This window comes from Oncorhynchus mykiss, chromosome 17 (genome assembly GCF_057628025.1).
Source record: "Oncorhynchus mykiss isolate SJ-2025 chromosome 17, ASM5762802v1, whole genome shotgun sequence".
Lineage (NCBI taxonomy): Eukaryota > Metazoa > Chordata > Actinopteri > Salmoniformes > Salmonidae > Oncorhynchus > Oncorhynchus mykiss.
In genome coordinates, this window is record NC_143038.1 from 65777232 (window position 1) to 65794917 (window position 17686).

The window sequence follows — 17686 nt, forward strand, 5'->3', positions numbered from 1 at the left end:
ATAAAACTGGAACGTATACACACACACACACACACACACACACACACACACACACAAACAAAAATCCAACTCATTCCATGTGTTAATCTGCCCTCCATCACTTTCTGGCTCATGTATTGAAACACCTGTGGCTTAATGTGTTTGGATCCCATTCCCTTCTGTAGTGAGAAAGGAAAATAAAATCTCAGCAGTTTGTAGTCTATTGGTTATTATCAATAAATGTCACAATAAGGTGCATCTCAAGCTCTGTTAAAACATGAACTGTGTGTGATTTTCAAATAAAAAAACAATTACAAAACAATTGTGCACATTAAGCTCTAGGTCAGGGGTAGGCAACACCCTGGTCCTATGTTTTTGATATAACCGACCTGGAAGACCAGGTGTATTCAGTTGAACTGATCAGTTGGTCAGGTGTGGTGTTGAGTTGAAACAAAATCGTTTAGTACCTGTGGCACTCCAGGGACAGGGTTGCTTAGCCCCTGCTAGGGTCTATATCATAGTTATAAAGCAAGTAACTGCATGATTTTCTGATCAACATTCGGGGTGTAACGGTACACATATTTGTACCGAACGGTTCGGTATGGGGACCTCGGTTCGGTATGGGGACCTCGGTTCGATATGGGGACCTTGGTTCGGTATGGGGACCTCGGTTCGGTATACACTGTGAATGAATACATTAAAATAGTTCAAATAAAATACTAGGCCTATAGCAGTGTATGCCAACCATGGTCCTGGGGAGCCCAAGGGCTGCACATTTCGTTTTTTGCCTTAGCACTATACAACTGATTCAAATGATACAATCTTGATAATGAGTTCATCATTTGAATAAGCTGTGTAGTGCTAGGGCAAAAAACAAAAACGTTCCCCCCTTGGGATCCCCAGGCCCGAGTTTGGGAAACGCTGGCCTATAGGCTATGCCTACGCTGCATTGTAGGCCTATGCCTCTTGAGTAAATCTGAGCTGAAAAAACATTTCAGGCTATTCCGTTAAAACAACTAGAGCCTATGCATACGTTGTAATCAAAATTAAAATCTTAATTGCCGCATTTCAAACAGTCCTTGTGTGAGGCGCAGCTAGGAACTAGTTCTGTACGATTGTGGTGAGTGGTGGGGTCGATAAACCAGAATTGGAGGATCCTCCAGTTTGGGAACATTTTGGCTTCCCGTATATTAAAATGGCGATGGACAGAGAGTTGTGGATAAAATGTTAGCAGTATGTCGCCACACTCAATGAGAATAGTTTATGCAGCTGTATGTTGACATATTTACACTGACATCACCCCAGTAGCCTATACCGGAGCAAGATGGAAACGCAAAGAGACAACAACACAACACATCTTCAAGCAGCCCTTGGCAGCTGATTCTGATCTGGCCAAAGAAATTACAAGAACAATAGGTTGACTATGTTTAGATTTTTTACAGTCTGGTTTATAGCTGCGGATATACAGTATGCCTATTCCCGGTTGTTGAGAATAGGATGAACATGCTAAGTTACGAACTTCCCTCTTGCACCCATTTCAGAAAACAGGTATTACCCTTTCTTGCAAACTGATAGAGCTTGCAAGAAAGGCAGTCAGAGCTTGCAAGAAAGGCATTTCACTTTACTTGTGCATGTACCATTAAAACTTGAAGCTTGAAACTATTTAAGCAAGCCAAAGCCGAAGATTTCAATGAATTATCCAATGCACCCTGTGTTGTGCTTACTTAACAGTGACAGCCATCACATTACCCCGGAGTGGGAGATGTACCATACTACAGACACGCCCCGTGTATGAGTCACACTTGCATATCTGGCAGTGAAGGAGGCAGTGTCATGGTGTGTTCATAACCAAGATGGAAGTGGAAATGTACCCATAGAGATAGATAAAGGACTTATCTTTGTATCTGTGCCATTGTGGCGCCCGTGACAGCAGTGGCAGCGCCATTCAGGCAATCTTCATTTTGAAGTAGTGAGTTTTCTTCTTCACGATTGGCTGATCCCTCCTGATGACCCAGTTGGACATGACTCCAACAGGGTCACCAGGAGGGACCATCCAAAGAAGTTGTAAGTTCCAACCCACCGGACACACACTGGTTGATTCAATGTTGTTTCCACATCATTTCAATGAAATTACTTTGAACCAACGTTGAATAGACGTTGAATTGACGTGTGTGCCTAGTGGGACCCAGTTTCCCATTTTAACACGGCATTTTGCCCACTAGAGGCCTCTATCATTCTCTATGGAGTTTACCACATATGACTGGGAAAACTACACTTGAACATCACTGCAACTGGTATTTACTTGTGCAAATCTCGTTTATCATTTTGAGCGTCCACTTCTCCCACATGGTGACCTCTGACGTTACCTACTAAGGAAATGGCCTCTATAACACTATTTCCAGCAGTTAAATGCAACAACAAAACCTTATTTATAAAAAGCAATGTATTAATGTGTTTTTTTAACTCTATAATTTGTTTATAAGCATGATAGCTGTACTGTTAGTTTATGGTTAACGCAGCTTGTTGGACATTAGCCAATCTGCATTTCTCAACTAGTTCAAATCAGATGAATGCATCCAACTGTTATTTAGGACTTCACAACTGGTAAATTCCCACCTCCCACACGGAGAGGAAACTTGAGAGGCCCAACATCACAACAGACAATGCCAGGAACATTGTGAATGCACAACATTGTGAATGCTCAACTTTGTGGATAGCATGTAGTACTTTCCTGCAATCAAATTAATATTTTTTATAATTTCACAATTAATAAACATGATAAAATAATATAAAACACTGAAAATCTGGTGTTACTAAGTCAAAGTTTTTGTTATATCTCAGTCTTGTGATAATATTGGGATACTAACTCAAAATGTAATTCATTCCAACTTTATATCTGACATGGTACAGGTGTCTTTTTAAGCCCATAACCATGTGTGTGAGTTGTATGCTTTTGTTTCAAAGTAGATTTGTTTAAGACTACCAATTGTTTAAGACTACCAATTGTTTAAGACTACCAATTGTTTAAGACTACCAATTGTTTAAGACTACCAATTGTTTAAGACTACCAATGGTTTAAGACTACCGATTGTTTAAGACTACCGATTGTTTAAGACTACCAATTGTTTAAGAGAGGCTACGTGAGGGTAGCATATCCTTTCGGGATATAGCTAAGCTCGTGTCATTTAGCTTGCTTCATCAGAGAAGGCTTTTGTGAAGAGCTTGACATCGGCAAGTAGCTTATATTTTGAGTCTAAACTTGTCCTGGTAAAGTTGTCTGTCTTGACTACTGTCATTACTACTATAGGCAATAGGTATAGCTGGTCCATTATTCAATATCTTTATAAGTTGGTTTCCAGCAGCAATCGTGGATAAACAGCCTTAAAATCAATCCTGAAAGAGGTATAATATTAGCTAGCTAAGGTATGTTGGTTGGAGATAAAAAGTATAGAGCTTACCATAATGTTGAGGCGACTTTACAAAGTTGCTAGCTGGCAAACATTATTTCTAGCTAGCGTTACTTGGGCATCTGTGCCCTTCTGCTGCTTTACAGGCAGAGGCCACTACGAACGGAAAATGTACCTAAACCACACATAATTGTCAGGTAAAGTACAGTGTAATATTATGTCACTCAAATTTCCAATTAAATGGGGGCCAATATATTGAGAGATGTAGTGTGTATTCCTGTGTTCTGCTGTAATGCATTGGAGCATGCTGCGGCTTGCCCCCCAGCTGGGAATGGAATGTTTCAATAGGATGTTATTGATAACAACCTATAGAAAGACACATCCTGTTTCTTTTATGTTTAATATTACTTGATATATTTTTTCATCATTCTTATCACAACATCATGGTGAGGCTCTAGCTGTCCTTGCTCAATGCATATATGCTCTCCCATACGATGTGTCACAGCAATTTTTTCTGATAGTGCTCAGAAACCGAACAGGTCTGAACCTGTCGTCCCCTGACCCAGGGGCTGGTTGTTCCAGTCTCACTAGAAACATAGCATCAGAGCTGGAGCTTAGTTACCCAGAAGACACCACAGGCAGCTCCCCTTAGCTTGGTTTTCACCTGGCTTTCCTTAACGCTTCAAACCGGTTCTGTCAGTGTCATCACCTGTCAGTGCTGTCTCCAGCTATTTGCCACCTGCCATTTATTGCTCTTCTCTTCCTCATCTGCAGTCCTTAGACTGTGAATTAGGAAAGTGGCAAAACCAAGTGTCCTTTATAACTTCATGTCAGTCTAACACACTAAGGTGCTTCTTGCCATAACCAGTTATGCACGGTCTCTCACCTGGTCTCCAGAATAGCTTTTCCTGCTTCCTGAACCAGTTGGACCGACTTTGCAATTGTTTAACGCCATAAATCGAACCATGGAAACAAAAACATTGCAAAGAGTGCTATAAAACCTTCACACGGTCCTATAGGGATCTAAGCTATTTCCTCCACCAGCATGTTCATTAAAACGCAGGTGGAGAGAGCATGTTACTTGCTGAAATCCACTGCATCCAGATGGAGAAATTGGCAAGTTGCTGATTAGAATCATAAAACATTCAGGTGTTAGAAACTGGCTGCATTTGTCTAAAGTTACTCTTTCTCCCTATGATGGGTGAGAAAACAGGGGATTGGCTGGCTGGGCTGCTGATGGGTGAGAAAACAGGGGATTGGCTGGCTGGGCTGCTGATGGGTGACAAAACAGGGAAATGGCTGGCTGGGCACTGGTTTTGAATAAGACAGCCAAGTTGGAGAACATAAAACAGATTGAAATGTGAATAGTCAGGAAATGCATGGAACATGGGTTGAGATGTGGGCTTATTCGGGGGGTTTGACTTCACAATGTCCTCACAAAACCTCTTGGTTTTGGGGAACAGTGTTATGTTAACCAGCATGATATTGGCTGAGGAGATGATATAGGCTGAGGTGATGATATTGGCTGAGGAGATGATATAGGCTGAGGAGATGATATAGGCTGAGGAGATGATATAGGCTGAGTCTCCTCAAGTCCTGTTGTGTAACCATCAAGTCCTTTAATTATTGTTCATGTCTCATAAACTTAAATTGAATCCTGCACTTTTGAAACCATTTTAAATCCAACATCGGCTTCTATCAGAACGTTTTTCAAGACTATATATATTTAAGGGATTTTGTGTTGTTTTATTTTCATGGCTGTCTGCATTGTTGTTCTGTCCTTGCCTCTGTAAAATGGAATGTTTAGCATGCGTCTACCAGGAATGTCATTCTTTGGGTTCTGAGACAGATTTGATTGCTGGTAGCTGCCGTGGGCTAGCTGCCTCTGTGCTAGCTGTCGTTGTGCTAACTGCCGCTGTGCTAGTTGCCATTGTGTTAACTGCCGCTGTGCTAGCTGCCTCTGTGCTAGCTGTCGTTGTGCTAACTGCCGCTGTGCTAGCTGCCATTGTGTTAACTGCCGCTGTGCTAGCTGCCGCTGTGTTAGCTGTCGTTGCGCTAACTGCCGCTGTGCTAGCTGCCATTGTGTTAACTGCCGCTGTGCTAGCTGCCATTGTGTTAACTGCCGCTGTGCTAGCTGCTGCTGTGCTAGCTGCGTTTCTGGCTAGGCTGGCTGCAGTCTAAACCGAAACTCTGACTAGCTCTCCTCTCCTGGGGGATGTGGTGTTGAGTCTGCCTCCGGTTACAGTTACATCCTTTTAACTGTATCTGATCTGACTGGATGGCTAGCTAGCTAGCTATAGCATATTCATTGACATTGCTATATGTCAGAGGGACCTGTTGCTAAATGCTATTTCATAGTTGGTTGGATGGGTGTTACAGGTAACCTACTATGAATGAGAATGGACCAGATTAACACCTTTCAGTTGTCTGTGAATTTATTCATGTCTTGCCAATTGCGCGATAATAGCACTGCAGAAGTGCACAGTTTCCTCTGACAACATTGCCATGGTTTAACCTCTGTCTGTCTATTGACCTTCCCTCGAGTCTATTGAAGAAGAGACTTTAATGGAAAAGCAAGATGGTGGCTCCTCTCCTGGTTTAGCAGGACAGTGAAGTGTTCAGAACCTATATCCCAGTGTTGTTTCTCAGAAAAGGAGCACAACAGAAGTGGCAGGTCAAACTGAATCGTGTTCCCTCCCTAAGCAGCACACTGTCAAGACCCCCAGTAGAGGTCAAGAAGAGCGGCCGCTTTCTTTTTTCCAAACCAGTAAACACCCTATCCATTTACGTCATCTGAGGCCCTCCTGGCAGCGAGGCATGCCCCCAACCCAGAAGAAGCATTCTCACAAGGCGATGACCTCAGACATCTAAATTCTGCCCTGACGTGAGGCCGGGGGAATTTTAACGATTGCACTGTGTGTAATACTGTCTACTCCACAGTCTCTGACTGGGGAAGCGCTGCAAGTCCAATGCCGTGGCCTCCAAAACCAGGCAAGTCATCATCATCCCTCCTGTTGGGAATTCCGTCTGGATTTTTCCACAAGGAATGTTCTTGTGGGAAATCGGTAGTGTTCCCTGATGACTACTGACCACAGATATCATGTGGCACTCGGTTTCTCCCTATGGTCAGAATGTCAGATGACCTTAAGATGAAAAATATAATTTGGAATGAAAAATCAATAAGTAGAACACCCTCAAAATGGTTGGAACATGGAGGCCATGATTCGTCTGTGTGTATTTGGCCACCACCCAGCAGAGTTCAGGGGTCAGGAGGAAGAGAGGATGAAGGGAGGAGGGTGTGTCTTGTTTTGTGGTGGAGCACGGCTGAAATATTGTTCACCTGTGTTATCTTGCTGGAGGAAGGCATGCTGCCAAGCCCTGAGCACACCTCCTCCTCCTGCAATGCACTCTGGGTAAGAAGGAAAAAACAGCAAAATAGGGCACTGGAGGGAAACACATGTCTCCTAGTGACCTTTGCACGCTGCGCTAGGAATGAGCGATGGGTTCATTGCATGCAGTAGAAGTCGGTAGAAGGACAGAGTATTATATGCAGCAGTTGGTAGATGAGTATGCTAGTTAGGCTGAACTTGAGTTTCATAGACAAGAGAGGAGTGGAAAGGAAAGCAGCATGTGATGACTAAGAGGGCCTGGTGTTTCCCTGTCATTCTCTTGCTGAGATGTCAGGAATGTTGTCTGTCATGGCCAAACAGTATGTTAGCAATTTAGGATTACCTCAATGTGAAAGGTTGGAGAGAGTGAGAGAGGGAGGGAGATAGACAGGGAGCGAGATAGAGATGGAGGGAGAGGGGGAGACAGAGGGAGATAGATCGATAGAAAGACACGAGGGAGAGAGAGAAAGAGGGTGGGAGATAGATAGATAGCCGGAGGGAGGGAGGGAGGGAGGGAGGGAGGGAGGGAGGGAGGGAGGGAGGGAGGGAGGGAGGGAGGGAGGGAGTAGATATATATCGTTACAACACTGTATATATACATAATATGACATTTGTAATGTCTTTATTATTTTGGAAGTTCTGTGAGTGTAATGTTTACTGTTCATTTTTATTGTTTATTTCACTTTTGTATATTATCTACCTCACTTGCTTTGGCAATGTTAACATATGTTTCCCATGCCAATAAAGCATGCAGACAGACAGACAGACGGACAGACGGACGGAGGGAGGGAGGGAGGGAGGGAGGGAGGGAGGGAGGGAGGGAGGGAGGGAGGGAGGGAGGGAGGGAGGGGAGATAAATAGATAGACAGAGGGAGGGAGGGAGTTAACTCTGCTCCCCATCTCAGTGTGTAAGTGGAAAATTCCAGTGGACATGCAGTAAAAGAGGATAGTCATGACAGGGAAGAGGTTAATCACGGCAGAGTCAGCCTGCGGGGCTCTGCAAACTGAGTGTTGAGCAACCTGAGGGAGGGAGGGAGGGAGGGAGGGAGGGAGGGAGAGAGAGAGAGAGAGAGAGAGAGAGAGATGGAAACAGGGTGAAGTAGATGCCGATTGATTGAGATAGAGGTAAGATGGCAAGCGAGGGAGATGTACAGAAAGTTATTGTGTGAGCATACACTTGTGTATGTGTTAGTTGTCCTTGTTCGTAACTTGGACTGTGAGTGTGTGTGTGTGTGTGCACTCGTGTGTGTGCACTCGTGTGTGTGCACTCGTGTGTGTGTGTGTGTGTGTGTGTGTTTGTGTGTGCCAACCTGTCCACCACCTGACTTGAGGCCTTGAAGGGAGACCCCGTCTCTTCCGCCTAGCTGAACCTTCTGTCTAGTCTGAACAGGCCTAGCCAGTCTGCCTCTCTAAATCAATCTTCTACTTTGCAAAAGTCTTGTGTAAAAGACTTGGTAATTCCATGGCTCACAACCCCAGTCAGTTACTTACAACCTTACAACCTTTAATGAAGACACAGAACAGTTTTCTTAAAACTGCCTTTGTAAATTAAGCTCATTTCCAGTTATTTTTATGTTGAAAATGTGTATTCGGTACAGAGGGAACAGATTCTAGAAGCCATTTGTTTGATAGTTAGTTCCACTGCTCCCTCAGTCCAGAAGATTGATAGTAGCAGTTGGGCTGAAGAGGGTAGGGGTCGGGGGCCAGGAGTGTGGGGGGTTGTGATTGTTCTCTCCCACCTCCTGACTGCGACAGTCAGTGGCAGGTGTTACTGTCCGTTGGGTAAGGGGTCACACACAGGGGTTATTTTGGGAAGGGAGGGGTGTGTGTGTGTGTGTGTGTGTGTGTGGGGGGGGGGGGCAGCCCTGATGCCAGGTGGCAGTTGTTGGTAAAGACAGTTATGGCTTTGTGTATCCTCCTAGAGTTACAGCCTCAGCTGCCCACCTACCCCCCGCCCCAACTCTTCACCCTCCACCCTAACCCCCAACCCCTCACCCTCCACCCCCAACCTCCCCCCCAGCTGCCCACCTACCCCCCAACTCCTCACTCTCCACCCTCCCCACAAACCCTCACCCTCCACCCCAAACACTCACCCTCCACTCCCAATTTCCCCCTAACCCCTCCCCCCAACCACTCACCCTCCACCCAAACACCTCCCCCCCAACCCCTCACCCTCCACCCCAACCACTCACCCTTCCGCCCACCCTAGCCCTCACCCCCCCTCCTCAACCCCGAAACCCTCCACCCCAACCCCTCACCCTCCACCCCTACCCCTCACTCCCTATCATATTGTCCCAAGATGGCATAGCAGTCAGACGTCCTTTGTCCTCGTCTTGTCGTGTCCCGTGTATATATATATCTTTTCTTCGCATATCTTTTTTATTTTTTATTTTTTTAAATCTCAACTTCAAAAGACTCTCCTGCAACCCGCCTCACCAATTAAAAAAAAAAAAGTATTATTCACCTCAAATCTGAAATCCACAATGGAAGCTAGCCAGTTTACTGGCTAAGGTTAGTATTCAGCTAACCACGGTTGGTGGTCATCAACTATCCTTTAGCTCGTAAAACTATTGCCAGTTTTGTACAACACGACTCAGACAAGGGCATACCGGACCTATTTTCTCTCCATATCCCCGGATTTCTACCCCAAGCTCTGGACATTTACACCTGGATCTTGCAGCTAGCTAGCTGCTATCCGAGTGACAATTGCTTACGCCGGTCCCGGAGCAAACATCAATTATTCCGGAGCTAGCCAGCTGAAGAGTTCCATCAGCCACTCCTGGGCTACAATCACCTATCCGGACCCGTTTTACTGCCGATGCAGAGCCCAGCCGGGCCTTCACGACTGGACTACCAACGTTGTCTGCCCGAGGGAGTTACCCAACTGGCCCCTCCGTCGCGACGTAACCTGAACGCCCATCTGCGGCCCGCTAATCGTTAGCTGTCTTATCGGCTGCTATCTGAATAGGTCTATCGTACAATTTTCTTGGGTTACTATAACTATATATATTTTGCCAATTGGATTGGTCCCCTCTACCACACCAAACCCCACTAATCTACCGACGGAAACGCACGAGATGGCTAAAAACAGACCTCTATCCTCTGCCAGCTTGCTACCCATGGCCCGGCTAGCTGTATGAATCGCCAAGGCCCCAACCAACCTCACTACTCACTCGACCCTTATGATCACTCGGCTAAGCATGCCTCTCCTTAATGTCAATATGCCTTGTCCATTGCTGTTCTGGTTAATCTTTATTGGCTTATTTCACTGTAGAGCCTCTAGCCCTGCTCATTATACCTTATCCAATCTCTCAGTTCCACCACCCACACATGCGATGACATCACCTGGTTTCAATTATATTTCTAGAGACAAAATCTCTCTCATCATCACTCAATGCCTAGGGTTACCTCCACTGTATTCACTTCCTACCATACCTTTGTCTGTACATTATACCTTGAAGCTATTTTATCGCCCCCAGAAACATCCTTTTACTCTCTGTTCCGGACGTCCTAGACGACCAATTCTCATAGCTTTTAGCCGTACCCTTATCCTACTCCTCCTCTGTTCCTCTGGTGATGTAGAGGTGAATCCAGACCCTGCAGTGCCTAGCTCCACTCCTATTCCCCAGGCGCCCTCTTTTGATGACTTCTGTAACCGTAATAGCCTTGGTTTTATGCATGTTAACATCAGAAGCCTCCTCCCTAAGTTTGTTTTATTCACTGCTTTAGCACACTCTGCCAACCCGGATGTCCTAGCCGTGTCTGAATTCTGGCTTAGGAAGACCACCAAAATCTCCATCCCTAACTACAACATTTTCAGACAAGATAGAACGGCCAAAGGGGGCGGTGTTGCAATCTACTGCAGAGATAGCCTCTTGCTGCTGGTGAGTCTCTGATCCACCTCTACGCAGACGACACCATTCTGTATACTTCTGGCCCTTCTTTGGACACTGTGTTAACAACCCTCCAGACGAGCTTCAATGCCATACAACTCTCCTTCCGTGACCTCCAACTGCTCTTAAATACAAGTAAAACTAAATGCATGCTCTTCATCCGATCGCTGCCTGCACCTGCCCGCCCGTCCAGCATCACTACTCTGGACGGTTCTGTCTTAGAATATGTGGACAACTACAAATACCTAGGTGTCTAGTTAGACTGTAAACTCTCCTTCCAGACTCACATCAAACATCTCCAATCCAAAGTTAAATCTAGAATTGGCTTCCTATTTCGCAACAAAGCATCCTTCACTCATGCTGCCAAACATACCCTCGTAAAATTGACCATCCTACCGATCCTCGACTTTGGCGATGTCATTTACAAAATAGCCTCCAATACCCTTCTCAATAAATTGGATGCAGTCTATCACAGTGCCATCCATTTTGTCACCAAAGCCCAATATACTACCCACCACTGCGACCTATACGCTCTCGTTGGCTGGCCCTCACTTCATACTCGTCGCCAAACCCATTGTATTTACTTTGCCACCATGGCCTTTTTTTGCCTTTACCTCCCTTATCTCACCTCATTTGCTCACATCGTATATAGACTTATTTTTCTACTGTATTATTGACTGTATGTTTGTTTTACTCCATGTGTAACTCTGTGTTGTTGAATGTGTCAAACTGCTTTGCTTTATCTTGGCCAGGTCGCAATTTTAAATGAGAACTTGTTCTCAACTTGCCTACCTGGTTAAATAAAGGTTCAATATATATACACTGCTCAAAAAAATAAAGGGAACAGTAAAATAACACATCCTAGATCTGAATGTATGAAACATTCTTATTAAATACTTTTTTCTTTACATAGTTGAATGTGCTGACAACAAAATCATACAAAAAGTATCAATGGAAATCAAATTTATCAACCCATGGAGGTCTGGATTTGGAGTCCCTCAAAATTAAAGTGGAAAACCACACTACAGGCTGATCCAACTTTGATGTAATGTCCTTAAAACAAGTCAAAATGAGGCTCAGTAGTGTGTGTGGCCTCCACATACCTGTATGACCTCCCTACATCGCCTGAGCATGCTCCTGATGAGGTGGTGGATGGTCTCCTGAGGGATCTCCTCCCAGACCTGGACTAAAGCATCCGCCAACTCCTGGACAGTGTGTTGGTGGATGGAGCGAGACATGATGTCCCAGATGTGCTCAATTGGATTCAGGTCTGGGGAACGGGTGGGCCAGTCCATAGCATCAATGCCTTCCTCTTGCAGGAACTGCTGACACACTCCAGCCACATGAGGTTTAGCATTGTCTTGCATTAGGAGGAACCCAGGGCCAACCGCACCAGCATATGGTCACACAAGGGGTCTGAGAATCTCATCTCGGTACCTAATGGCAGTCAGGCTACCTCTAGCGAGCACATGGAGGGCTGTGCGGCCCCCCAAAGAAATGCCACCCCACACCATGACTGACCTACCGCCAAACCGGTCATGCTGGAGGATGTTGGAGGCAGCAGAACGTTCTCCAAGGCCTCTCCAGACTCTATCACGTCTGTCACGTGCCTAGTGTGAACCTGCTTTCATCTGTGAAGAGCAGAGGGCGCCAGTGGCGAATTTGCCAATCTTGGTGTTCTCTGGCAAATCTGGGACACCATGTCTCACCATGTCTCGCATACCACCCTCATGGAGTCTGTTTCTGACCGTTTGAGCAGACACATGCACATTTGTGGCCTGCTGGAGGTCATTTTGCAGGGCTCTGGCAGTGCTCCTCCTGCTCCTCCTTGCACAAAGGCGGAGGTAGCGGTCCTGCTGCTGGTTTGTTGCCCTCCTACGGCCTCCTCCATGTCTCCTGATGTACTGGCCTGTCTCCTGGTCTCCATGCTCTGGACACTACGTTGACAGACACAGCAAACCTTCTTGCCACATTGATGTTCCATCCTGGATGAGCTGCACTACCTGAGCCATTTGTGTGGGTTGTAGACTCCGTCTCATGCTACCACTAGAGTGAAAGCACCGCCAGCATTCAAAAGTGACCAAAACATCAGCCAGGAAGCATAGGAACTGAGAAGTGGTCTGTGGTTACCACCTGCAGAACCACTCCTTTATTGGGGGTGTCTTGCTAATTGCCTATAATTTCCACCTGTTGTCTATTCCATTTGCACAACAGCATGTGAAATTTATTGTCAATCAGTGTAGCTTCCTAAGTGGACAGTTTGATTTCACAGAAGTGTGATTGATTGACTTGTGTTACATTGTGTTGTTTAAGTGTTCCCTTTATTTTTTTGAGCAGTGTTTATTTTTTTAATCCTCCCTCCTCAACCCCTGACCCTTGACCCCATACCGCTCACCCCCAACCCCTCACCCCACCCTCAACCTCCACCCCAGCCAGTTAACCCTTGCTTAGCACTGTGTGCATGTGTGTGTCCGCAGTCCGCACCGGCTGCGCTAGTAGGGACCTGGCCAATCAGACTGGCTAGCACAGATGTGACAGAAGGGGAGGAATGCTAGGAATGTGGAGGCGCTGGGGCGGGTGTGTCCCTCCTAATCCAGGGGGAGGGGCCGCTGGCTGACTGACTGGCTGCTTCAGTTCAGTATCGGCTGGCCAAGCAGCTCATCTCAGTAGAGAGAGAGAAAGAGACAGAGCGATAGGGGAGAGAGAGAGAGAGAGAGAGAGAGATAGATGAGGGAGAGAGAGATAGACAGGGGAAGTGAGAGAACAAAAGGAGAGAGAGAGAGAGAGGGCTCAAGTCCTGCCAGCACTCATCTCCTAACATGTAGTACTTTTATGTTAATTACACCAAGCAGAGCAGAGCCTAAAGCAGGCCAAGGACCAAGGAAAAATGCAAATTGTCAGCTTTTCTCCTGTCATTGTGTCTGAGGTGCTGTCTGAAGTCAGTTGGCTTGGCCTGTCACAGGGCTTTTTTCAACATGGGTTTGCAATAATGTAAAGCTTTGGCTATCCTTTGTTCGTAACTTGGACTGTGTGTGTGTGTGTTTGTGTGTGTGTGTGTGTGTGTGTGTGTTTTGTTTTACTATCCTTGTGGAGACCAGAAATCCAAAACAAGGAACATTCGGACAAGTGTGGGCATTTCGCTGGTCCTCACAAGGAAAAAGGCCATTTCAGGCTTAGGGGATAGGTTTAGGGTTAGGGTTACAATTAGGATTAGGAGTTAGGGGTTTAGGTTAGGGGTTAGGGATAAAATGATTTTGAATGGGAATAAGCATGACCTGTTTCAGGAAACTAGGCGTATGCCGCGGGTCACTACTTCACACGAGAGCAGTTTGAAAGTCATATTTTTTTATTTTGATAAAAATGTGTTTTTTTGGCAGAACATGTGAACTTTCATGTTCCTTTCGGGCTCCCGAGTGGCACAGCGGTTAAGGCACTGCATCACAGTGCAGGAGGTGTTGCTACTGACCCTGGTTTGATCCTGGGCTGTATCACATCTGGCTGTAATCAGGAGTCTCATAGTGTGGTGCACAATTGGCCCAGTGTTGTTCGGGTTAGGGGAGGGTTTGGCTGGGGTTGGCCGTCATTGTGAATAACAAACTTGTATGTCATCTGTAAATACGAATATAATTATGTCTATTTGAGCTGGTTAGCATGTGTAGGTAATCCTGTCTAACGCTGCTTTAAAAATATATATATATTGCTTAGTAGAACTGCATAAGTGTTGCTCTCCACTTTCTGGAGGACCGAGTTTTGAAATCAGTGGAATTCGAGTATGATAGCTAAGGAGATGGAGAAAACACCTGTCTCCGGATTACATCTTCAAACTAAGGGCAACCATAGCATCCGTGACAGGGAGAAGCGTCCAACCATGAATACGAGTAAGATAGTCTAGCTAGCTACATTTTTTTTAGGTATTACACATTTCTAATTTTGACAAAGTGCTTTTCATTTCAAGTTAAAGTGTACTGTTAGGTAGCTAGCTAACGTTAGCTGGCTGGCTCGCTAGCAAACGTTACGTGTATGAAGTTATTATTCATATCTCAGAACCATTTGCTTGTTATAGCCTATTGTTAGCTAGCTAACATTGAACCTGGTTGGTTAGCTACCTGCAGATTCATACAGGGTAGTAACGTCATGAGTTGTGATTATGGTTAATTGTTTAGCTAGCTAGCTACATGTCTTAACAAAAGACTCCACTAGGCAAGTGTCCATTTTAATAGAATGTCACTGCGACAACTGTTATCCAGATTTTTTTGACTGCTGTTTTTAGGACAGAACGCTCGGATCAACCCTTAAAGAGATTGGTGGAGCTAAAGCTTAGCAGCATTCCTCCCTGCATACCACTGCTGGTTTGCTTCTGAAGCTAAGCAGGGTTGGTCCTGGTCAGTCCCTGGATAGATGCTGCTAGAAGTGGTGTTGGAGGGCCAGTAGGAGGCACTCTTTCCTCTGGTCTAAAAAAAAATATCACAATGCCCCAGGGCAGTGATTGGGGACACTGCCCTGTGTAGGGTTCCGTCTTTCGGATGGGACGTTAAATGGGTGTCCTGACTCTCTGAGATCATTAAAGATCCCATGGCACTTATCGTAAGAGTAGGGGTGTTAACCCCGGTGTCCTGGCTAAATTCCCAATATGGCCCTCAAACCATCACGGTCACCTAATAATCCCCAGTTTACAATTGGCTCATTCATCCCCCTCCTCTCCCCTGTAACTATTCCCCAGGTCATTGCTGCAAATGAGAACGTGTTCTCAGTCAACTTACCTGGTAAAATAATGGATAAATAAAAAATAAATAAAAAAGAGTGTGTGAACGATGCTGAATGTGTGTAGACAAATAAAAGCTCTCCAGTAGGTCTAGCAAAACATTCAAAGGCCATTTTCTTTAAAGTGTGGTTACAAGTTTATCAACTTTCAAAGCAGAATTACTTTCCCATTGTTCCTCAAATGCAGTGTATGATATACAATTTAGTAGCTCTGTGTCTCTGCTTTTATCAAAAGTTTAAATTATAAAAAAAAAAATTCAAATGTTGCTACATGAGATCGAATCAAGGCAGTCAGTCACAAATTGTTTGGTGCCCACAAGGATAGTAAAACAAACGTGTGTGTATGTGTTTTAGAGTGAGTGCCATGAGTGGGTGGCTGGTTTGTGGGGGAGTTTAGGTCATTATTCATGATACCGTTTTCTCTCTTTCTCCCTTTCTTTCGCTCTCTTTTTCTCCCTCTATTTATTTATCTCCTTCTTTCACATAAACACAGATATATACTGATGCACATTCACACCGATCCTCTTTGGGGAACTTCCTATCATTTCTCTTACTAGTCAGCAAATGTTAAAATTAGATTTTTGAGATGCAGACCTCCCTACCTAGTACAAAGAAACACAAACTGTACCTGAAAAATCCAACAAACTTGACCTAACAACCCTGGAAAATACTAATCACTTTGAGCATTGATAGATTCCACTGTTCGGTTGCTCTCGTTTGAAAAATGTTCAGATAAGTTGCATTCAGAGAAAAGTAACCCCTTTAAAGCCCCTGTCATCTGTCTGAGATAAAGCCATTAAAGCCAAGAATAGAAGGCCCTTCTCTTCCCGACCTGTTTGTGCAGAATGTCAAGTGTAGATGTTACATAATGAACAACATGTTCCTTCTATTTTTTTTAAAGTACTGTGTCTGTAATTATGTGACGCATGAGCTAAAAGTCAGGAGGTGTCAGACTAGCTAATGAAATCAAAGCTCCTGAACTAGCCAGTTGTCGTTGTTTTATACGCCTGTTGAAAACATTTTGGAAGTGGTGTCCCAGGGTCAGTGATATAAAGAAATGTTCGCCTACTGACTGAGAGGTTGAGTAATGTGTGTGTTCCAAAGAAGAACCTTTTGGGAGGTCGACGGTGTGCGGCACCTAGCATTCTGTTGAGATCCTGTAGCTATTTACCAGCAGACCTTTAGCTCCACCTTGTGTTTGTTTTGGATAATCATGTTAACGTAGAAGTAGCCCACAGACACAGATCTAGAATCAGCCTTTTCTTTCCAAATATGAACAATCTTTTGGGTGAAAAATGCTTAACTGACCATAGTTCAGAGCCTACTCTTTTACCGTCTGTGTACCAGCTATAGAAAAGCTGTATGGTTGCTAAATGTGTCAATGAGATTTGTTTCCAGGTTGTATTCTTCATGGTGTTGTTCACCTCTCTGTTACAGGTCGTAATGAGTTGATAGCTAGATACATCAAGCTGAGGACAGGCAAAACCCGCACCAGAAAACAGGTAACAATACTTTTTTATTTTACAGCAATGGGTTGATAAAAATGTTTTACCACTCAGACTTTATAATGACTTGATTTTACATTACATTTACATTGAAGTAATTTAGCAGACACTCATATCCTGAACGATTTTACCTACATTTATTATTAGAAGTCAAATTAAATCAAATGTTTTTTGTCACTTACACGTGTTTAGCAGATGTTATAGCGAAATGCTTGTGCTTCTTGTTCCGACAGTGCAGTAATATCTAACAAGTAACATCTCTGCCAATTTCACAACAAATACCTAATACACACAAATCTAAGTAAAGGAATGGAATTAAGAATATATTAACATATGGGCGGACAATGTCAGAGCGGCATAGACTGAGATACTGTAGATAGTATAGAATACAGTATATACATATGAGATAAGTAATGCAAGATATGTAAACATTATTAAAGTGACATTATTTAAAGTGGCGAGTGTTCCATTTATTAAAGTGGCAAATTATTTCAAGTCTGTGTATGTAGGCTGCAGCCTCTCTGTGCTAGTGACGGCTGTTTAACAGTCTGATGGCATTGAGATAGAAAAGTCTACAAGACGTATTAGATATCCTATATGGAACATTTGGAACATGGAAACTACAGTTGAAGTCGGAAGTTTACATACACTTAGGTTGGAGTCATTAAAACTTGTTTTTCAACCACTCCAAAAATGTCATGTTAACAAACTATAGTTTTGGCAAATCGGTTAGGACATCTACTTTGTGCATG

At 44.4% G+C, this 17686-nt stretch overlaps 1 protein-coding gene across 11 annotated transcripts in view; it reads left to right on the forward strand.

The window, feature by feature from the left end:
• The window catches only part of LOC110494715 (transcriptional enhancer factor TEF-5), a 73402-nt gene that overhangs the window by 37091 nt on the left and 18625 nt on the right, over window positions 1-17686 (forward strand). For all 11 annotated transcript variants that reach the window (XM_090206329.1, XM_021570009.3, XM_021570014.3 and 8 more), the window contains one exon: window positions 16867-16931. In XM_090206329.1, the coding sequence (XP_090062455.1) occupies window positions 16867-16931 (65 nt within the window). The remainder of the gene's footprint in view (window positions 1-16866; window positions 16932-17686) is intronic.